At 49.8% G+C, this 22,271-nt stretch overlaps 9 protein-coding genes across 9 annotated transcripts; 5 read left to right on the forward strand and 4 right to left on the reverse strand.

Moving 5' to 3' along the window:
* Positions 1-1,243: 1,243 nt before the first annotated feature.
* M437DRAFT_64926 (endo-polygalacturonase) lies at positions 1,244-2,582 on the forward strand (the record flags this gene model as incomplete). The annotated part of the gene is made up of 5 exons (XM_041024508.1): positions 1,244-1,683; positions 1,737-1,858; positions 1,915-2,004; positions 2,060-2,348; positions 2,408-2,582. The coding sequence occupies 5 exons, from the start codon at positions 1,244-1,246 to the stop codon at positions 2,580-2,582; spliced, it is 1,116 nt and encodes a 371-aa protein (XP_040881407.1).
* Positions 2,583-2,913: 331 nt separating this feature from the next.
* On the forward strand, positions 2,914-3,498 carry M437DRAFT_64927 (uncharacterized protein; the record flags this gene model as incomplete). The annotated part of the gene is made up of 2 exons (XM_041024509.1): positions 2,914-3,146; positions 3,204-3,498. 2 exons carry the CDS (start codon positions 2,914-2,916, stop codon positions 3,496-3,498), a joined length of 528 nt encoding a protein of 175 aa, XP_040881408.1.
* An 847-nt stretch (positions 3,499-4,345) lies between these two features.
* On the reverse strand, positions 4,346-4,651 carry M437DRAFT_64928 (uncharacterized protein; the record flags this gene model as incomplete). The annotated part of the gene is made up of 1 exon (XM_041024510.1): positions 4,346-4,651. One exon carries the CDS (start codon positions 4,649-4,651, stop codon positions 4,346-4,348), a length of 306 nt encoding a protein of 101 aa, XP_040881409.1.
* Positions 4,652-5,940: 1,289 nt separating this feature from the next.
* M437DRAFT_64929 (PAF acetylhydrolase) lies at positions 5,941-7,464 on the forward strand (the record flags this gene model as incomplete). The annotated part of the gene is made up of 2 exons (XM_041024511.1): positions 5,941-6,180; positions 6,235-7,464. The coding sequence occupies 2 exons, from the start codon at positions 5,941-5,943 to the stop codon at positions 7,462-7,464; spliced, it is 1,470 nt and encodes a 489-aa protein (XP_040881410.1).
* Positions 7,465-8,747: 1,283 nt separating this feature from the next.
* Positions 8,748-10,813, reverse strand: M437DRAFT_44800 (high affinity glucose transporter; the record flags this gene model as incomplete). The annotated part of the gene is made up of 8 exons (XM_041020970.1): positions 8,748-9,034; positions 9,093-9,551; positions 9,724-9,946; positions 9,995-10,188; positions 10,238-10,277; positions 10,338-10,416; positions 10,463-10,675; positions 10,722-10,813. 8 exons carry the CDS (start codon positions 10,811-10,813, stop codon positions 8,748-8,750), a joined length of 1,587 nt encoding a protein of 528 aa, XP_040881411.1.
* A 1,111-nt stretch (positions 10,814-11,924) lies between these two features.
* Positions 11,925-13,442, forward strand: M437DRAFT_74208 (uncharacterized protein; the record flags this gene model as incomplete). The annotated part of the gene is made up of 1 exon (XM_041026192.1): positions 11,925-13,442. The coding sequence occupies one exon, from the start codon at positions 11,925-11,927 to the stop codon at positions 13,440-13,442; it is 1,518 nt and encodes a 505-aa protein (XP_040881412.1).
* A 494-nt stretch (positions 13,443-13,936) lies between these two features.
* Positions 13,937-15,611, forward strand: M437DRAFT_44938 (uncharacterized protein; the record flags this gene model as incomplete). The annotated part of the gene is made up of 7 exons (XM_041020998.1): positions 13,937-14,046; positions 14,104-14,117; positions 14,169-14,293; positions 14,355-14,387; positions 14,441-14,861; positions 14,921-15,126; positions 15,183-15,611. The coding sequence occupies 7 exons, from the start codon at positions 13,937-13,939 to the stop codon at positions 15,609-15,611; spliced, it is 1,338 nt and encodes a 445-aa protein (XP_040881413.1).
* Positions 15,612-15,758: 147 nt separating this feature from the next.
* M437DRAFT_44971 (cytochrome P450) lies at positions 15,759-17,419 on the reverse strand (the record flags this gene model as incomplete). Its single annotated transcript, XM_041021003.1, has 2 exons — positions 15,759-16,952; positions 17,006-17,419. 2 exons carry the CDS (start codon positions 17,417-17,419, stop codon positions 15,759-15,761), a joined length of 1,608 nt encoding a protein of 535 aa, XP_040881414.1.
* A 3,657-nt stretch (positions 17,420-21,076) lies between these two features.
* On the reverse strand, positions 21,077-22,216 carry M437DRAFT_64934 (uncharacterized protein; the record flags this gene model as incomplete). The annotated part of the gene is made up of 2 exons (XM_041024512.1): positions 21,077-22,079; positions 22,128-22,216. The coding sequence occupies 2 exons, from the start codon at positions 22,214-22,216 to the stop codon at positions 21,077-21,079; spliced, it is 1,092 nt and encodes a 363-aa protein (XP_040881415.1).
* Between the last annotated feature and the right edge of the window lie 55 nt (positions 22,217-22,271).

Below are 22,271 nucleotides of genomic sequence, written 5' to 3' on the forward strand. Positions count from 1 at the left end.
AGATTGAATTGAGAACCAGTAACTCGCTACGAAATGTCATTTCAAAATCAAACCCACTTATAGAGACACAGCTTGGGCTATGAGATCCACTAGAGCCCGCTGAACACAAGTCCAACCAGAATCTTGTGTTGCACTTGCTCTGAAATACGCCCGTACAGAGTAGACCGTGAGACAACAGTTGAATTAGAGCTCTCCGACTCGTGGAAAATGGTGACTTCCGCCGCCAAACGAGTGTACTGAAGTCTTTTGCAGAGGTGCACTATCGAGAGTTCATTATACGCCCTAGACGTTAGAGTGTAGCCTGCGATCGACAGTTGATCACAAGAACGGATCCGGATTCATATGTTGCCGTGCATGTTGCTTCTTCATCCTCCCGCTTTGCATGCGTAGAAGAGAAGCACAGTTTTCAGGGGTAAGAAAAGTCAAGAGAATCGACCTGGAAGCCCTGGAGACTATTAACATTGCATCACGTCGTACAGGGCAAGATCAGTGGGCAATGTAACAAGACGGGCTACAGCCACTGAGGCTCTGGATGCCACGCACGCCTCATCTCGTCGATGGCCGTCTCACTATACCACAAACACGAGGCCACTAGGCTAGGGCTCAGAGCTCCACTTGACAGGCTTGTATGGTATGCTTAGCGAGGCTTGATGTGATAGGCGAGTGCATGGATAAAAAGGTCCCGCGTGGTGCAAATTAATTTGGTTGCTCCCCGGACGGTTTTCCCCCACATTGTTTGGCGCATGGTGCAGGACTTGGCTCAGGCTGAATGCCTTCGGGCAATCTTCGACCTCGTTGTTCGCCCCCTCTCTGTTTCACCATTGTCCGGCGTCCAGAAACTTTGACAGCTTCTGCCGTCGAAAAGGGCCTTCTACAGAGGACATGACCTCGCTATATTGACCCAAACAGTCTGGGCCGAGTTCCCAACCTTCCCCATTGGACGGAAAAATCTACCAATCCAACTATAGCCTTCACGCCATGGCGAGGGCTTTGGGGCATGTCGCCGACAGCGAGCAGACTGACACAGTAGGGCAGAGCCGCGTTTGGCGAAACAAGATGGTATAGGGCTCACCCTTCGCACGTAACAAAGATGGTATAAGTATCGAGATAACCTCCAGACATCGACAGAGCAAGCAACGCAACTCAACTTTCTCAAGCTGGTCTTGAAATACACTTCTCAACCACCTTTTCGTTACTCATCGTCCAAATTCACATTACTGTCAAACTACTACAATCGCTCAACATGCACTTCTCTTCTCTTGTCGCAGCCGCTGCCATTGGCGGTGCCGCCGTTGTTTCTGCTGCTCCTGCATCCTCTCCCATTGACAAGCGCGCGACTACTTGCACCTTCAGCGGCTCTAGCGGTGCTGCTTCCGCCACTCAGTCCAAGGCTGCCTGCGCCACTATTGTTCTTAACAACGTTGCTGTTCCCGCTGGCACCACCCTCGACCTGACTGGTCTCAAAACTGGCACGCACGTCATTTTCGAGGGAACCACTACTTTCGGCTACAAAGAGTGGTCGGGTCCTCTTGTCAGTGTCTCTGGTACCTCAATCACCGTCACCGGTGCTTCTGGCAGTGTCCTCGATGGCGATGGTGCTCGTTGGTGGGATGGCAAGGGCAGCAACGGTGGCAAGACCAAGCCCAAGTTCTTCTATGCCCACAGCATGACAACCTCGTCCATGTAAGCGCGCCCCGCAGTTAACTCGAGAACGACCAATGGCTGACCAAGAGTAGCAACGGCCTCACCATCAAGAACTCCCCGGTTCAGACTTTCTCGATTGATGGAGCCAAGACCTTGACTATGGATTCCATCACCATTGACGGCGCTGCAGGAGACAGCCTCGGACACAACACTGGTATGCTTATTGTCCTCTTTCGAAATGATCTAGACGAATTTTTTGACACGATACAGATGCCTTCGACATCGGAGACTCGACTGGTGTCACCATCACCAACGCTGTTGTCCACAACCAAGACGACTGTGTCGCTATCAACTCTGGCTGTAAGTTGCTAGTAGCGCCCTACGTTTGCTTCTTGTCACTGACGCTTGCTTCCAGCTGACATTACCTTCTCCGGCGGCTCTTGCACTGGTGGCCACGGTCTCTCTGTCGGCTCTGTTGGCGGCCGCTCTGACAACACTGTCAGCAACGTCCACTTCACCAACAACAAGGTCATCAACAGCCAGAACGGTCTTCGCATCAAGACTGTCTCTGGTGCTACTGGCTCTGTTTCAGGCGTTACATATACCGGCAACACCCTCTCCGGCATCACCAAGTACGGTATTGTCATCGAGCAGGATTACGAGAACGGCAGCCCTACTGGCACCCCTACCACCGGTGTCCCAATGTAAGCATGATTCCTCCAGGACTCTGTCTCTTAAACAATCTGACTGACATCCTCAACAGTACTGGCTTGACCATGACCAAGAACACCGGTACCGTCTCAAGCTCTGCCACCGATATTTACATTCTCTGCGGCAAGGGCTCTTGCTCCAACTGGACTTGGAGCGGCAACTCTATCACTGGCGGCAAGAAGTCCTCCGCATGCGAGAACATTCCCAGCGGTGGTGCCTCTTGCTAGATGCAGAGATTAAAGATGCCCATGCGCGTGAATTGAGGGTGTGGTGTGAGGAGGTGGTACTCGAGGAGCGTAAGGACGTTCCGTCAATCTTTCTTTCTTCTATTTCGTATAAGTCTTGATCAAGCATTTCTTCTGTAGCATTTGAAAAATCGCCACGGCATTTGTTTTCGTCCTCTTTGACCTTTACACACTTTCACTTGTAGCAGTCTGTTTGCTCGAAACATGTCATGACCAACTTTCACACATCGTACCTCATGACACTCGATCCTTGACTACTGTCCACCGCCGCCCATCTCCAACAACTCTCTCGCAAGCAAAAATCATCGCCAGCATGGGTGGCACTTCTACAATGACAAACCGCTCTGCTACAGACAACAGCCACACCCCTCCGCACATCAGAGCCTACGACTACCTCATCGTCCGCGCCACCGACTTCCTCGCCGCCAACGATGTAGCCTCTTCCCAGCGCGTTGCTCGCCTGCTCCTACGCAGCCCCGACCTGAGCCGCGCTCACAAGTTAACCTGCCACCGCATCCTCTCGCACCACGGCTCCGAGAACAGAGTGTAAGACCCACCTTTTCTCCTTCCACTTCCACTTCTTCATCGCTAATGCAAGCACAGCTATCACACAGCTCAAGCCCTCGAGATGTGGTCCTACAAGCCCGGTGCTGCGAAACTGGTTAACGTCTCTTCTCCACGCAGCACTCCTCGTCCTGCTCCTCGCACCACACCCATCAAGAAAGACGATGCTTGGATTGTGCACTCACCTGCTAAAACACCTACTCGTGTTGTCAAGCGAGTTACCTTTGCCGATGATGTTGCTGAGGAGATTGAGGTCAAGAAGCCCAATGTCAAGGTTTCTAAGGTGGGAAAGCTGTTTCCGGAGCTGAAGGCCAAGTTTGAGATTGTTGAGTAAGGGATCTCAGGGTCGAGAGATGCGTGGCTGGGGTGCTGTAGAAAGGCAGGAGGCAGTTCGCTGTTGGAGACGTTTCCATCGAAGTTGAAGAAATTCAAATGTTTCTCCGGATGACACTATGTTTCTTGATTCTATCGTGCCTTTTTATGGTGTGTGCTGTGATGGTACTTGCGAATAGGGTTGGGTACGACCTCTGCACTGTTGACGAGTCTGCCGCATGTGGACATGCCCGGGACTGCTCTCTTATAACCTTGCTGTGCAATCAAATTCGATCATGCATTTTTATGGTATAGTCAGGCAGTGCTGAGACAGAGACGGAGTAACTCTCATCGACGAGAAGCCCGATATGCACACGTTCGTTCGCCCGGCCAGAACGGAGGACATATCGTTCTCCCAAAACACATACTCAGAGTTTTGATTGACCATAGGAATGCAAGACGATATGCCACATACACCATACACTCCAAAGAAAGGGTGGTCACATGAAGGCTTTCTCTGGACACGACGTAAAATCTCGACTACTTTTTGCATTTCTATAGTGCTCACGGCGACGACAACGATAGGGAGAGATGTTTGGAATCCTGGAAATGACAGTGATATTTGCTGGTGACAACGAGCCTTCCTCGTGCTCCTCCGTCTACATTTGCATCTGTAGTACTTCAGAATTCAATCTCGCTTCTCTCCTTCCACCTGAGATTGAACAGCTGTTGATGACGATGAATAGACTTGAGTCAGACATGCGCTGAGAACCGGGTCAGTGACGTGTAACAACAAGGGGACTTATTTGTGCTTACCTTGTGTGGACGCTTCATGGTCTTAGTGCAACAATTGACATAAGTCAAAGATCTTAGTAAGAAGGACCGTGGGAGGCGAGGCCGGCGTCCATGGCCAGCAGGAGGATGACCAGCATCACGAGAGGGGGGCCGATGCGCAGATAGGTCGACGAGGCCGTGAGAGAGATGATGATGCTGGCGATGGCCGGAATGACAAGAAAGGCCGGGACACCGCTGCTGGCAGCCATGGCGATGTGGGCCTGCTTGATGCGGGCGTAGAGCAGGACTAGTGTAGTGCAGATGTCGTAGGTCTTCTCAGGACCAATGTACTTGATGGAGAAGCGGGCGGCGTTCTCGAAGAGGGTGGCGTAGGCGCTCATGCTGACGGTGGTTGTTATGATGTGATGAAGTGTGTTTGGAGAATGTAGTGGTGTCAATTTGAAGGAGGGTGAATGTTGAAGGTTGTGGAAAGGAAGCAGTGTGAAGCACAGAGAGAATCGAAGTGGAAGGGGCTGTTTGCGTGCAGAGATTGTTTCAGGTTTCAGGGACGAAGTGAAGACTGCTCAATGCATGGTTCAGCAGCAGGAGAATAGCCCGATGAAGCTTGTTGTACTCATGCTTCACTGAATGGTTGTTGCCTTGTCGGTCATGGCTGACTTCTTAATCGTTACCTTGGATATGGTACATACAGCACCAAGTGAGCCACATCATCATACGAGCGTTCAAGTCATCGGAACGCCAAAGAGTCGCAGTGAGCGAAGAAACGATCAGAAGAACGATTGACTCGCTCTGTGCCGTAGCTTCTGGCTGGCTGCACGGCAAGGGCTTCGGCGCGTCCACGATTGTATTGCAGGCGGATTGACTGTCCAGATGTTGGATAAAGACTAGTTGGCTAGTCACATGCACAGTCCTGTTGAGCAAAGAGCCAGGCTGAGCATGGGCTTGGGCTGTGGTATGGTCTACATGCATCCTCTCGAGGTCCTCGAACACGACTTAACATTAGTCTCGACGCGTAAACCATGTGCTGGGTGGTAAGGTCGCGCTTGCTCTTTCGTCTCGAGCCTTGCATCTTACATATTTATCAGAACCAGAAGGGACGACCCACTCGACCGAGGTTGATGTGCAACGACAACTAGAAGCCTTCCCAGCTTCTATACTCGAGAACGCGGATCTGGAGGCTGCCGACCATCGTGACTACGATTGCATTTCCCTGTTCAGAGACACGGGAACGACCTGAACAAGATGTTGTGCTCGAACACGGAACCTAATTGAATGCAACTCGTCCACTGTTACCGGTGCGGATCGTTTCGGCAGAAGCTAATCGTTGCCGTCGTGACAGGTGCCATGATATGCCTCTGTTCACCACCACGGCCTCTAATTCCCGAGATGAGCTCCTCAAGACTCGAACAGCTTATCGCATACTTCGAAGCAGTCGGACACGCGTTCAATTAAGAGGAGGAGACTGAAGGAAAGCGTGGACTTCGGCCGACGCGGAATGAGCTGGCTGTGACATCATGTCCTCGGCCCGCCGCGGCGACACGCCCAAAGTCAGACCTCGAAATCGAGTCCATGATCTCGACATACCTTTGACTGCCCAAATTATCGAAAGTATCTGTGCTTTTGCTCGAATCTCGTTGTTCCGATACATAATTCCCATGCTCCCTTGACCATGTCGCGCTCCCGCATACCACCGATTTTGCGTCCGCGCCTGACGCCCAAATACGTCGCGTGCTCCATAGCTGCTGTTTACGTCGTCTACTGCTGGCTGTGGGGAATGCCTCTATTGTCTTCAAAGCTCCCTGCCTATACGGGGCCACATGCTGTCGGCACCATCGACATTGAAAGTCCTTGTGATGGCCGAAAGACAAGCGACGTGAAGTTCAAGTCAACGGGCCAACCTGCGTTTCTGGTATCAATGTATGACGCTTATATGATGGTCATTGCTTGCTAACAGTTTATGCAGCTTGAAACAGTCTTGTTCTCTGTTTACTATCCAGCCGTAAAGGGAGCCAAATCCAACAAGCCAAAACATCTCTGGGTGCCAAAACCGCTCTCAATCACAGCAGAAGGCTATGCCAAATTCGCCCACATCAGCAACTTCCTCACTGACAGTATCTTTACCGTCGCGCTCTGGGGTCTAGCGGGCAGTACTACCATTCCAGCGAATGTTGATGTCCCTCTAAGAGAAACGGCGCCTAGCTTCGAGTTCACGGAGCATGGTGAGGGCAAGCCAGAGGCGGGCAGCGATCGTTTCCCTGTGATTATCTTCTCTCACGGTATGGCCAGTTCTCGCACTGACTACACACACTTTTGCGGTGAGCTTGCCAGTCGAGGATATATCGTTGCTGCGATTGAGCACAGAGATGGCAGCGGACCTGGAAGCATGATCATGAATGTCGATGGTAGCGAAAGGCCATTATACCACTTCGGCCTCCGTGATTTAGACGTGGATCAGAGTTTTGGCATACCCGAGCTCAAGGAAGCACAATTGACCTTCCGCCAGGCAGAGATCGAAGAAACGGTTCGGGTCTTGCGAGCCATCAATGATGGCGATGGCGCCTCTGTATTCAAGATGAACCCACGCAAGGAGGGCGAACATTTGGCCAGCTGGACTGGACAACTTGACATGACGAACGTCACTATTTCAGGGCACAGTTACGGCGCTACTGGTGCTGGTCGGGCTTTAAAGGGTGCGCCTTGTCCGGAACGTCCTTTCCACGGTGCAATCATTCTTGATCCTGGCAAGTCGAGTGGTCCCCTGAACTACGACATCAATGTGCCAGTCTTGGTCATCCACTCCAACTCGTGGTCAAAGAAGCACTCTATTTTCTTTGGTCAGCCTCATTTCAACGTCGTCAAGGAGATCGTCCAGAAGGTCAATCAACGCGGGAAGGCCGGCTGGTTCATGACTTCATTAGGCACATCACATCCTTCTGTCACAGATGCTCCTCTTATCGAACCCACGCTGTTGAGTTGGACGACAGGATCGACTATCAACGTGATCGACGGTGTGAGGATGTACGTCAACGTTACTGAGGAATTCATGCTCTTCCAAAAAGCGAACAGGAGAACGGGGCTGCTCGCTTTAGATGTCACCCACCCCGAATACGATGAAACCTCTAATGGCACCCAAAAGATGCCAAAGTGCTATCAACATTACTGGCAGATTCATGTTGCGCCGGACTCAGCATAATCGCCATAAAAATATCATGTAATTACGACACAACTTAATTCTGTTTCAACCTCTCGTATATTGGCTTTCTGAAGGATGGAAGGAGTCTTTGGCATATAGGGCACTGATAGAAATCTTGGTAGGAGCTCGTCCCGGGACATTTTAGAATTTTCATGTTGACGATCCTGTCTGTACAACCCTGACCTACTTTTTCTATCACAAGATGTGTATCGTCTCATAAATACATCTACCATTTTATTACATATTTCAAGACTATGCAAATGTCTCTTCTAATCTGCCTTCTATGGTTCAACACATCTATTGTGCTCATGTCGTTACGCTGAATCAGACGGTTACACGTTCAACAAGGTGGTTTTTGGTAAGCCGATGGAGACGCTTCCTGGTTCAACTTCTCCGGGCCTCATGTTACATAAATATCCACCAAACACTCTCGTGCGATACTCGCAAGGTTCTGAAAACATCATAACACAATTTGCAACATCTCGCTTGTCCGAAGTGTGCTATCAAGCGATATATACCAGCATTTCCAGCCGCCGACCCATCGAAGCCAAACACAACCACCGAGTGCACAGCTCTCACATCTTCCGTGGCGCAATTGGCTAGCGCGTTCGACTGTTAGATTTGATCACCATCAGATCGGCTATCGAGAGGTTGACAGTTCAAGCCTGTCCGGGAGAGCTTTTTTTGTTGTGTAAAGGATTGATTGTTTTGGTGGTGTGTTGTGGAGTTGGGCAGGGCAGAGATGCTTCGGAAAAGTGGGGCGAGGGTATCGTTCCGAGATTTGGCCGACAGGGTTGGGTCTTGGGTTGTGCTCTTTTTGTTCATGTGTGGTTTTGAAAAGATGAAGATGATGAAAGGTGTTCTGAGAAAGACACGATGAAATCGAGTTTGTGCTGACTTCATCGTGGTAGGGAAGTCGTGAGCCAGGCCATCACATTCCGTCGAGATGTCAGATTTGTCTTTGCCCAGTGGTGACAGCAACCTTTCCAAGCAGCAGGGTTCACATTTTCAGCTATTGGGCAAATTAATGTGACAAGCAACAAGGACGCTCAATTTTGAATTGATAGCTTGGCAATTTCGAAGCTCAACTTCATAGCCCCTTCCCTTTCCCTCACAGAACCTGCACCCAAGGCTTCTCCATAACAGGAGGCGTCAAGCGAACGGACTCAAACCAAACACCACAATCGCGAGCAACAAGAGGATAAAAGCCGATCCAGCCAGCTGAAGTTCAAATTCGAGTCACCACATCATTCACCCTCAATCATGCCATCCTCAGCATTTGGTTAAGCAGTCTTCTCCACAGTCGTGACTTCCCTCTCAGGACTTGCCTCGATATCTGCAGCTTTCTCATCGGCGCGGTTCTGTTCCAACGCACGCACATGCTGGTACTCCACTTTGGTCTTCCAAGCTGGTACCTTTTGCAAGAAGAGCGCTTCTACTTCCTCAAGACTCTTGCCGCTAGTTTCGGGAAAGCACAGGAAAACGTGGATGAACATGGTGACGCAGAAGACACCGAACACAACGTAGACTTTCCACTGGATGTTGACGAAGGCTGGTGGAACGAAGTAGCCTAGGGCGTAGTGTGTCAGCATTGATAGACCCATGCTCTGTGCTGTGGTGAGACTTACTCAGCGCAAAGTTCATGATCCAGTTCGCAGCAGTACAGAGCGCAACGGCTTTTCCTCTGACGCGCAAGGGGAATAGCTCTGGCGGGTAGATCCACGAGACAGGTCCCCATGTAGGAGCGAACGACGCCACGAAAAGATAAGTGCAAGCAACGACAGCCTTGGATGCTGGACCAGAGATCTGCCAGCTCTCTTCAGGGACGCTATTGACACCACCTGGCGGTGCTCGATGTCCATAATTAGCCATGAGGCCAGCGTTGATGAAGAGCCAGAGCGCCATAAAGAAGGCTCCAACCAACAATGGCAGTCTGCGGCCCCACCGATCGATGAAGAGCAAGGCAAAAATGGTCATGAAGACGTTGATGACATATTGGATGGATGAGGCGACGAGATTGTTGTTGCCTTTGAGGCCTGCCATGCCGAACAAATAAGTGATGTAGTACATATGCGTTATGTCAGCATCTCTCTTGGCCTTCAGGTAGTTGTCAAAAGTAATAGACTTACCATGACATTCATGCCAGTCAACTTCATCATAGCATTAGCATTTTCTGGTCTGAAACCTCGTAAGCACGACTTACCTGCGACCAGATCTAGAAGCAGTCAGTGTACTTTCTATTGGTAATGCACAGTCGACTTGCCTGAGTGAATACACCAATATGAGTTCGATTGATCATATGCGGCTTGAAAAGCTCAAGATACGAGACGTCGCGGTTGCGTCGCTCGAACTCGACCATCTCTTGAATCTCTCGTAGCTCTCGCTTCGCAAACGGACTGTTAGGATCACCGTGACCATGAACCAATATGAGAACTTTCTCGCAATCCTCCCAGCGATCTTTGCGAGCCAACCAGCGGGGAGACTACGCAACGTCAGCAATGCAAAGTAAGTCCAAGAGCATGGCTCATACCTCAGGCAAAAAGAACAAGCCGATTAGCAGGAAAAGAGCTGGCAAAGCCTGAAGTCCCCATGGTACTCTGAATGCCTTTGGACCATCGAGATACGAGCAGCCAAAGGAGATATAAAACATGATCAAGATGCCCCACGTAATTGCCCACTGCTGAGCTCCCACAACTCGTCCTCGTCTGCTAGGGTTGGCAAGCTCTGTGATATAGTCAACCAGGGAGTAATTTATACTCAAGAACCGACATACCAGCGACATAGACAGGGACTTGAGCCGATTCGATACCGACCTGGAACGATCCACATTAGAATTTGGCCGGGTATGATTCTTAAGATATGTGTGTACTCACAGATAGACCATTTATAAACCGACCTGCTACAAGTTGACCAATGTTTTGTGAAGAGCAGACTATCATTGAACCAATGATCCTGAGCATCATTAGCAGCATCACTGAGTCATTCTTCTAAAACATACCATATGACAGCACCGACTTGAATAGCTCTCTTTCGACCCAGCCAGTCTGTGAGGAAGCCGGAGATCAACGCACCAACAAAACTACCGCCTGGCATGGAGGCAGTGATACCTCCTTGAACATCTGCTTTGGGACCGGAGCAATTCTCATCATCCGTGAACGGTGGGCCGACAGGGCCTTGGTTGAAGTAGCATTTATACTGGTTCGTGCCCAGGCTTTGGCGGTCAGTTCAGGTTCGGAATTTGACTTGGTTGCACTCACATGGCAGACATGGACGAGATGTCGAAGCCAAACAGTCCACCGCCAATGACCGAAATGGCCGTGATGTAGTAAATATTGCCAATCTTATACATGTTGTTAAAGTGTGTCGGATAGGTATCTATGGAAAAGAGAACAGAGCATCTCAGGACACCTATTAGACAGCTTAAATAGCTAGTTGGGCTGCTTCTGTCGCCTGGTTCTGAAGGATCGTTCTCCGTGATGGTTGCACTGCACATGGCCAACCCCGCAAGCAGATCAGCGTAAGCCACAGGAGCTGCGAAACATCGTATTGGGAGTTGTCCAGGGTAAGCATGCGACATGAAGAGAATACAGCAAGATAGGGCTCGTGACCTATTGTATCCAAGAGATTATTGTAGGAATGAGCGCAGGACTCCACTGGACGCATACTGCATTGCATGCCGAGGTCCCCTTTAACTAGCTGTTGCAAAGATTTTGAAACGGATCCTGACAGGGCCTTACTTGAGCTAGCACCAAGTTTAGAGGGTTCGCGTGTATACAGTAAGTACCTACACCGGATCCCTGTCGACCCCCAGAGCAGATGATTGGTCGGCAACCTAGCCTGACACCACCTCTGCTTAAGGAAAGGCGGTGTTGATCGCCATCCTTCTGTTACCTTGTAGGATGTCCCAGTAGAGTGAAAATTGAGTGCGTGATCACTCTTCTGCCCAAAGGACTTTACGAAGAGGGGTCAATGCTTTCTCTTGATGGTCGGGCATACGAAGGGACCGCAAAACCATGCCAAAAGTCTTGATATTGAACCAATCCACGTTGACACGTGGAGAGTGTGAAGACGCGACACAAGCGACACCAAGCATTAGACCAAGACCGGTCACAATCTGCTTAAGCAGACATCGAGGCTTGCTTGAGAGTTTCATCGTGCCAGCCACGCTATCGGTAAATGTCGGAATCATGTTCAGATGACCTTGGTGCGACCTTGTTGGTATTAACGCCATTTGATTAGTTGTTGCTGTATACAATGATATTTTGCAGCACGTTCGACAGTCAGAGAAGGAGCAGAGAGAAAGGGAAGGGCAGGGACGAAGAAGGGTGGAGCGATCGCACGGCCCGATCCGCACCCAAGAGCGTTTCCCTTCGATGACATCTTCCATTCATTGTTTTCCATCAGATCAGAAAAGCCATTAGAATGGAAGCTCTTTTTAAGCACCGTCGACCGTCTTTTGCATGGTGCACACGGTACAGATCACCATGACATCCTTAATATCGTTTCTCTTCGATGCGACACCAAGACCCGGGCTGCAGCCTGTCCCGAACACAAAACCCTTGACCTTCGAGGCTGCCGTACTACCGCCAATCATATACTTTCTGGCACTACTCTTCTTACCGCCTCCACCACCACAGTCCATCGATACTATTGCAATCAAACTGCTCCGGAATGCTCTGGCTCTTCTAGCTGGAGTTTTGTTCTTCCGGCTGCCATTGGCATACTACGTTCCGCAAAGCATCGGACTAAACTACCAGCTCGCTCTTGTTGGTCTATATGGCGGGTGCAGAGTTCTAGATGCTTTCTTCATCAGTCCCTATGGCTTTGGGCACATCCCGCGCCGTGTTCGCTATAAGCACATCTCGCGAACTCACACGCCCATGCCGGTAGATGTCGATAACGAGCCTGAAAACCCAGCCAAAGGTGCAGCCCAGGCCAATGCCGAGAACTCGACTGTTTCTGGTGCTGTCTCTAATGCTGCTAGTCAAGCTCGCCGTGGATCGCTAGCCGACTCGTACTTTATTCTCGAGAAGAAGCTTTCCAATCTCAGTGAGATGAAGCCTGTATACGAACTGGCATCGAGCGAAGAAGGCTGGCCGCACAATTTCATGGACCGTGCATCGTGGGCTCTCGAGCTCGAAACTAGCATGCGTGGTATTGGCTTCACCTGGACAACAGCTGATGTGCGACACTCTCGCAAGACGTGGTTGCCAACTGCCACCAATCGTCTGCATTCCATCTTTTTCCATGTTGGCCCTGTCTTGGCCGTCTGCTTTGCTATCATCAGGACTACTTATGTAAACTACTTCGAGGGAGTGCCTCAAGCAGAATTTGGCGTTCACACCGAGAATTTGTTCGACAGTCGCTTACCTCTGTGGTTGCAGCTCCTCTTGACTGCAGCTCTTGGTGCTTTCCTTATGGCCGCCTTCTCTGTGGCACACTCCATGGCTGCCATATTGATGAGCCCTTTGGCTCCTTCGCCACTTGCATACTTCCCACCTCTGTACAGCACGCGCATTTGGGATATCAAATCCGTGCGAGGTTTCTGGTCTTACGGCTGGCACAGACTGTTTGCCCGGTTATTCTTAGTGTACGGTGTTTGGCCTGGTGAGTGGCTTGAGAGGAAGCTCACAGGCAAAAGAAGCGACGAACCAGCAGACGTTGGCAAGGTGCTTGGTGGCTTCATCTCTTCCGCCTTTGTCCATTCATTCGCCGTCAGATCAGTGCTAGGCGGCAAGTGGAGTCGTGCACTCGGAGAAGCCAAATTCTTCGCTGCGAACGGATTCGCCGTGGTAGTCGAGGAAGCTGTCCGCCGAAAAGTAATGGCTTGGAGGAAGAAGAGAAATCTACCATTGGAAATGTGGTATGATGCTTACATTGGTCGTGTCTGGTGGATCGCTTTCCTCTTGTTCAGTGGCAGAAACTTCGCAAGAGGATGGGTAAATGCTGGCTTGGTTAGAGAAATGGCTGGCAAGTAATAGAGCGAGACACGTAAAACGGAGGCGGAACGCGTCCCGAGAGAAAGATGTTGCTTCACAAACCTTTTTCTCTAACCAGACCAAATGACCTCTTCGAAGGATTTTTTTGACAGCCCAATAAGCTATTGCGATACGGAGTGTAAACGAAGACCCTAGATATCTGCTGATCATTCGGTTGATAGAGCCGTCGCATTCACCGTGTTTAGCACAATCCGTTGCTTTTCCCGTTTTCTCCGCACCAGGGATCGCCAATCTATTTCTACATTAATGACGCTACGTCATGCATGATCCATGTATCTTTGTACACCTTTTAGCCATGAGATCACAAGGCTGATAGTGAATATAGGTTGACTCGACTGCTCTTGCTTTCTCTCCTTGCTCTACGTACCTATTTTTGCGACGTAAATATGTCTTTCGAAGACCCTGAAAAGAAGGAGAGTCTAGATCACGGCGATGAAGATATTCGGCCAGAGACTGGACGGCGTAGGTCGTCGATGTCGAGACGGAAGAACAGTGCATATGAGGACCCTTTCGCGCGGAAAGAAAGCGTAGATGAGGGTGATGTTCAAGATGCAGAGATTGACTATCAATCAATGGAGTGGTGGTGAGTCGACTATGGATATCATCCAAATTGTTTGGCGCGTTACTGACAGACTTATAGGCAAGCAGCAATGAGTACGTGGGCGTCGGCAAAGAGCTATAGCTTTCGTTACTGACATTGAAAAGTCATGATTGCCGAGACGATTTCGCTGGGGATCCTTTCGCTACCTTCGGTACTTGCGAGGATTGGTCTCGTGCCTGGACTAATATTGCTCGTTGGACTTGGAATAATTGCGACTTATACCGGATGGGTAAGCTTAGGCGTAGGAGTAGGATTCCACGGAGTCTCGGCGCTGACATGAACTTCCACAGGTTATCGGACAGTTCAGAATGAAGTACCCATGGGTAAGAAGCACGTGCTCAGCAACAATCAGCCAAAGAAGCTCACAGTCTTGTAGGTCGTTTCCTTTGCAGATGCAGGCGAGATTCTCTTCAAGCCGCTAAAGATGGGTGCCATCGGCCGCGAAGTCTTCGGCGCAGCACAAACGATTTTCTTGATCTTCACCATGGCCAGTCACATCTTGACCTGGACGATCTGCCTGAACACCATAACAAACAGCGCTACCTGCACCGTTGTCTGGGCAGTAGTTGGACTGGTTATTTTCTTTATTTTCGACTTGCCTAGGACTCTCAAGAAGGTTTCGTTCATGTCCATCGCGTCCTTCATCTCCATTTTCTCTGCTGTGATGATCAGCATGATTGCGATTGGCATCCACAAGCCCAGAGGCAATACGCCGCTGGCTGCAACTACGGTATTGCCATTTACAGACGCCTTTGTTTCTGTCAGCAACATCATTTTCGCTTACGCTGGTCATTCATGTGAGTGTCATCTTCTCCTCCACGCTACTCTGCAGCTTTGCTAATGGTCAACAAAAAAGGCTTCTTTGGCTTCCTTGCCGAGATGAAGGATCCCAAAAAGGACTGGACGAAAGCTTTGATCTTCCTGCAGACGTGGGACATTGGCCTCTACATTGTTGCCGCAACCGTCATCTATGTTTACGCTGGTCCCGATGTCAAGTCACCCGCTCTCGGATCAGCTGGTCCAGTCATCAAGAAAGTAGCTTGGGGAATTGCTATTCCAACTGTAAGTCCACTTTGCCACCCTGACAACCCGATACCAAACGCTGATAACCTTTTAAGATCATCATTGCAGGCGTCATTTACGGCCATGTCGCTGCGAAATACATCTTCGTACGCTGCTTCAGAGGCACAAAACACATGACCAAGAAAACTAAGACCAGCACTCTTGCATGGACTGGAATTACTCTTACAATCTGGGTCATCGCCTGGGTTATTGCCGAGTCAATCCCCAACTTCAACGACTTGCTTAGTTTGATCAGTGCTCTGTTCGCCTCTCACTTCACCTACACGCTAAGTGGTGTGTTTGGGCTGTTTTTGAACTATGGACACTGGTTCGACAATTGGAAGCAGATCACGCAATTCATCGCCAATTGGGCGGTCATATTGATTGGTGCGACAGTATGTGTTGCTGGACTGTACAGTTCAGGCACAGCGATTGCTGCCGATGGAGGAAATGGGTCATGGACATGCAAGAGCAATGCTCAGTAATCGCGTGAGGAGTATGGTCCTTATGAAAATACAGCTTTAACGCATTGAACATTACTAATTAACGAACTAACATTATCTTTTGTCATATGGGTCTTTTCTGGGTCATCGTATTTTGCGTAAATCATGAACAACGTCTGAACAAAAGCGTCAATGGGAAGTAACGTCCTTCGCTTGCCTCATTCTCACCCAGACACCGTCTGCAGGACAGCAGGTAAGCGTTAGGCGCATTTTGGGCTCAGGGTCTAACGTCGGTCCTGTAGGCTCAATCTTGTCGAATCTTTGAAGCAGTCTGACCATAACATAGCTGGCTTCAGTCAGTGCGAACTGTTGGCCAATGCAGATCCTAGGGCCTCCATTGAAGGGCAGATACTCCCAGCTAGGTCGTTTCGAGGTCCATCTCGATGGCTTGAACTCATCAGCATCCTCGCCCCAGATATCCTTGCGTCTGTGCATAACATAGACCGAATAGCTGACATCGGTACCCTTAGGAATGAAGATAGGGGACAGACCGTCGGCGCCACCACCGCGTGGGATCGTTGTATCTGTCAAAGCACGGCGACCATCCATAGGTACGACGGGGTACACGCGAAGAGCCTCGTTCAAGCAGTGTTGGAGGTATTGACAGTCCTTCAGAGACACAAATGTGATATCCCGAGGGTTTTCATAGTTTCCGAAGTCATGAATGACAGTTTCGCGGAGCTTCTCGAAAACATCTGGATTCTTAGCTAGAAGCAGCAGCATCCAGCTAAGCAAACAAGCGGTAGTATCGCGGCCAGCGATCAGAATGTTGAGTACTTGTGTGCGTAGCTCAACAGGATCCTGTGTCTGAGCGGCGAGTTCCTCGAGAAACACAAATTTTCTCGTCAATGAAGGTCTTCGCTTCTCGGAGCCTTGTGCTTTGATCGCCTTGTCCACGTAGTAGTCGGCGGAGTTATGGACATCCTTGCACAGTTTCTTGAAGTGCTTGTCGTGAGCCATCCAGTAGTAGTTCCCAAATCGTGCGCCTTTGAAAAGATAGCTTTGAGAGCTGTCAATAGCAGTGCCAAACACTTTTTCGTCTTTCCAGACTGCTGCTGCACCAGCTTCTCCGCCTCTCAGAGCTGCGAGCTGAGTATCAATGCTCTCGCCAAAGAGGAATTCCGTCGAGCTGTCAAGGGTGAGCCGGAAGAAAAGGAGCTGAACATTAGTCTCGTCGACCCAGCCGTCGGTATTCACAGGCAGAGCCTGCATCATGTTCTGCACATGCACTTCTTCAAGTTCCAAGTTGCTGATGTTGTCGCGAGCGAATTGGGGACGAAGTAATGCTCGAGAGTGTTCCCATCTTTTGCCATCTGATGCGAACTAAAACAAGTGGTCAACAAGTGTAATGGACCTCAACGGTCATGTAAACTTACAATGCCATCGCCCATCAAAGGACCAAAATTGCCAATCCTCGCAGATCCTAGTCCGAAGTCTTTGAACTGGGTTGCCAACAAAGCTTGTATGTTCTTGGGATCCGAGGTGAAATGAGCCTCATTGCCAAGGATAGACAGGCGCATGGTATGCACGGGTCTCTTCTGCGATTCAGACAAGACTTCCTCCCTCTCACGGAGATAGGCGGGAAATCGGCCTGCTTTTTGGGCCGCCATCATCTGTTTGATCGTCGAGATTCCCAAATTAGTGGCGGGCCATAATGGCGCTGGTTCACAAGCCAGTTTACGAGACTTGATAGCATGCTGTCGGCGAATATACAGTAGGCTAATACTTTTATATAGTATCCAGGTGACTGAGAGCCACAAGAAGGCATGTAATGTAGGTACGCTTGCCATCTGCGAGGTTGACAGACTGCAAAGTGGGAACAGGGATCGACAGGTCTCTTAAGAACTCGACCAGAACCCTGAACTTGCCCTGCCGCATCTTGGAAGGAGAATTGGGATGCGCTTCGGCTCTCGGCAAAACGCATTGGTTTTGCTCAAGTCACCAGAACTGCATATTGCAAGAGAACGGCCGTAAAGGCCCGCCAATGAACGCCATGGGGGAGGGTTTTGAGTTGGCAGCGACACCTAACCGTGTTGTCGATATCTTGGCTTCGCAACGGCCTGGAGGGGATTTACCCAGAACACTCAGGTATGATTTGCGAGGCTCCATCTCTCTAGGCGTCTGTACCATGTCGAAAAACGTTCATCGGTGCCAGAATGATTAGCTCAATATGCGTACTCGAGACAGGGTATCGTTGTACCGAGAGAGAAAGAAGACAAGAAGTCGGCAACAATTGATTGCGCGCGTCATTCAGCTCGTCCAAGTTCTCTTGGCGGTGTGGGGTAGTGGTTTGGTGCAGCTGATCGCTGCTTCGCTTTTTCCCTCTCTCTCCAACCTTTCATCGTCAACCTAGCAGAACATGAAGTCTTGTGTCTTTAACGAGGCTTGATCTTGGGCCATCCTCTCGATAGCTCGATCTAGATGAGATGCGCTCCATAGGCTATCGGAAAGAACGCCAACGCGTATGTGGTGCATTTAAGAATACTTGATAAAGCTGTGGTAGTGGCGTGCGGACCAACGGCGCCCATGACAACCAGTTTGTAGAGAGGTGGGCCACAAGCACGTTTCCAACGCGCAAGATAGACCCATCGTCCTTTTCCTGTTTGCGAAGTCACACTCCTGCTCTTTTCAGCCGTATGATCATGGTGTGGCCGGTCGACCTGCTTACTTGCCGATAAGGATAAAATGATATTGGGAAGCCATACGAACGATACGAAACGTCGTCGTGCCGGTCATTCCGCCAAGATATGTCTGGAAACTGATCTCAAACTTACGACGGTTTTGGTCACACGCCTTCTGATGGCCAGCTTGTGACCGATCGAGAAGCCTTTTATGACAATCGTGTTTCTCGAAAGGTTGATGATGCTTCGGTTCAAGCAAGGATGCAGTGTGACGCTGGTAAACTCAATTGGACCACGTAGCACACCATGCATAATGCTGTCGAGCATTTCGATCCCTCGAATATCCTCACAGTGATATGTCCTATCATCCTACGACTCGCAATCAAGTTATCCACTCGTAATCAGGACAGAGTCAACTTTGAGGCCTTAGAGGTATCTCACGAGCACAGGAAATGCGACGGGCATGGCGCAACTCAAGCCTCGTTGATAAGTTGACATGAGCTATGCCAGGTCTACCACATCGCCAACCAACAGCTTACCACATGGAAAGATCTCTTGCTGAAGCTTGGAGTTTATGAACATTTTCTAAGAATACCCCTGGTTGACTGAACCGCATCATCCAAGAATTTTGTCGAACGTAAATTCGTCTTACTAGCATCGCGTTTGATCAAGGCTTTTGAGTGCGCTCGTGAGTCTGGAAGAAACAAGCCGATAATCGACTGCTCGAAGGGTGTTGCGCCGAGTCCAACTCTTGGTCGTGCGCAGTGCATGGCTAGCCATCTGATGAAAAGATGGAGCATACTTAGAGATTCAACGGATAGACTGCTACAATTCGACTGTGCGAACAGTCAGAAGTTGATTTGGGAAGTACAAAAAAGAATGCTACCAGAGGTCTCAGGAATTTTGTACTTACAAGTTGTTTTTTGTTTTATTTGAATCCAGAAAGATTCCCGGGGAAACCCCAGCAGTTGTCCGCTTCAGCGCAAGCAATCCTTGTGTTTGCAAGATCATGCCATTGCTTCCGCAGACGTTGAACTTGACAAGGAAAGAGAAGCTTGTGTTTGCAAGACTACTCGATGCAAGTTAGTTCAAGTAAACGGGACACTGCCCCGCAAGTATAACCGGACTTTTCAGTCCCGCAGTTGTTGTTAAGTTGATCCAGTGAAGAACTGAAGAATTGTCAGCGGACTGGTCTTGCAGAGGCTCGAACTCGAGACCTCTGGTAGCAGCTGACCCATTGGGCCAACGAGGATTATTGAACAATTGGCAGCTTTCCTTGCTAACAAACTGAAGGCAAGCGCGACTCGAGACTTTGTCCAAGGACTTCCTTGGTATTCTTGTTGCGACTTTGCGCAATTCGCTCAAATGTCTCTCCAAAGCGAAAATGACAAGATAGTGATCCTCTGGTCATGGCCACAACTCTGTGCTTTGCTCGCCTGAGATAAGCACAGTCATACCGGCACGCTTTACGGCCATAAGGATCGCTGGATCACTAAAAGCTGGACGTGGAAGCGAAGACCCTTGAAATGCACATACGCTCTTCAAGGACTAGTCCAGATAATCAGTCTGCGCATGACTTGCTGTCGAGCACATGAGGAAGTGATCCACTCTATCCACGCATTGGAGCCTGCTGGTCATAGAATGTGCAACCCGATTGAGCATCCATAGCTCTCTCAATTCTGGTCTGTGGATTCGTCACTCGACCAGTCAAGCTTCTTGAGCACAGGTCTCTACCATTGTCTTTCCAATTTGACTTCGAATGCATCGACAATAATTTGTTCGTCGGCAGGCACCTGTTTCTGCTGTTCGAGGATTGATACAGTGAGCATGGCGGTTCATCTTCTGCAGATATCAGTCCAAGCAGCGCCAAGATCATATCAATGTTTGTAGAAGGGTTCAGTTCATAGAATGGGTATCTCTTCCGGCAAAGGGAAATGCAGCTGAAAGGAAGAACAATACATAAATAGCTGGACATGAAAGATTCTTGCAAAGGTTCTCGCAAAGGAGCGGATAGAAATAGCCCATTGCTGCATGTGCACCAACAAGTTTCAATATATCTTCTGATTTATGGTCGGAGAGAACGCTTGATGAGTTTTGACTATAATGACTATGTTCAAATAGACCAAACGAGGAAGATTGTATGGAAGGTTGGTTGATGCCAATGTGATGCCGAGGATCAACCGGAATGAGCTTGTTTGTTCAGAGCTTCGAGCTTCCTTGTTCCACCATCTTTCAATCTTCAGCTTTGCGGAGCGACCATCGTCAGCTTCATGATAGAAAGCCTCTCAGAATTTTCAACGAACCGGCAACAACGGCAAGCAGTCAGGTTTGATATGCTAGCGCCAAATCAACAAAATGCAGGTAGGAGCAGGAATCAGTGACGACAGCTTGGTTTGTTACTGGCGACCGCCTTTGTGAGATGCAAGGAAGACTGGTTTCCACTGGTTGAATGAAAGAACGAATGAGTTTAAGGTTTCATCTCCTCTTTCTAGAAGGACATCTTTCACTGGTGTTGTACCTTGCTCCGACCGCCCCTTCGAATGGCAATCAGCCCGAATCTGCCAACTCCGACCCACGGACTCTGGATGGTTTCCATCTCATGCAGCATTCCTTCTTGGATTAAACAATACTTCTTCCGCTTCGTCTTTTCTCCTGTGACCAACTAGATGCGGCCAAATGCTTTATCTCAACCTCCGCCAATCATGTCTGTCTCGCCAAACATTCATCATTTCTCGTCGTCGACAACCTTCTGATCATGGAACAAGCCGGGTGTCGCTGTCGTCGCCAGATTTGTTGTTCTTGCCGAATGCGTCCCGCAGTCTTAGTCTAGCAAAGACACTTGAAGCAAACAATCTCGGACATGCGAGCGTCGAAATCGAGAGGCTTGTCGGGGAAGGTTGAGCGGCCGTAGCAGTTCATACCGCATTCTTCGTGAGAGGCACGGTAATGGCCACATCTCAACTTGTGGAAACCTTCGCCGCAGAGAGGTGCCTGGGGTTTGACCTGTTCGGCAAGCTTGGCGGCGTCTCTGGCTTTCATTGCTTCCTCCTGCGCATGGAAAACCAAGACGAGCAGCCACTTTGTGACTAGGTAACGCTCCTTGGAAGGATCGTTGATAGTTTGTAGTCTACTTCTGAGGACGCGGAAAACGTAGTCTTGCTTTCCTTGGGACAGTTCAAGACAACTGACAAAGTTGCGGAGTTGTGTTCCACGCTGGCCGGTCGGAAGGTTGTAGATGCTGTCCAAAACCTCGAGAATGCGACGGTTTCTGTTGTGCGCAGATCGATCCTCCACGCCATCCAGGTATTTCTCGACATCGATTTCTGAACTCTTCATCTCGGGCAGGCTTGGCTGAGAGTCTGTCACGTTGCTGCCTTTGTATAGGGCTTGGATGTTTGCGTTCGATGGATGAGATGATTTCAACAAGGCGTTCGTTGGCGTTGATGTCGCCAGCGGGTTCAGGGGTGATGCGCTCTCGTGTGCGTGTTGTCCGGTATGAGAAAGACTGAGCTGATGCGCAGTCGCGGTCGTGTTGATGTGTTGGTGTGAAAGTTGATCGTTCGAGTACGGGACTTGGCGTGAGTCCGGCAACTCGGTCTCCAAACCTGATCCGGCTAGCAAACAGAGAGTCTCTGCAGCTTCTCTCAGTCTGGGCGACGACGAGCGCTTAGCAGATTGTACTTGACCATGAGTGCTTCCTTGAGGAATCAATGCTGATTGGGATTGTAGTATAAGCGTGAATCCAGCATGGCCCTGTGCAAGCCGTCTCAGGGGCTCTTCGTGGTATCCTTCTTCGTGGTATCGCTCTTCCAAATTCGTCTTCCTGATGCTATTCTCGATTGTCTCTGGTACAAGTACAGCTTCAGTGTGGTGCTACGATCCCTGTGCCTGGACATCGCCCTGAGCTGGACAGGGGCTGGAGCCTTCCTCGCGAGATCTTTGCCATCTCTGTGGCTGCGACAACATCTTGCCAGAATGGGAACGACAGCACAATGGCTTGGTGTTGATGTCGAACAAACAA

The sequence above is a fragment of the Aureobasidium melanogenum genome (genome assembly GCF_000721775.1).
Source record: "Aureobasidium melanogenum CBS 110374 unplaced genomic scaffold scaffold_6, whole genome shotgun sequence".
Lineage (NCBI taxonomy): Eukaryota > Fungi > Ascomycota > Dothideomycetes > Dothideales > Saccotheciaceae > Aureobasidium > Aureobasidium melanogenum.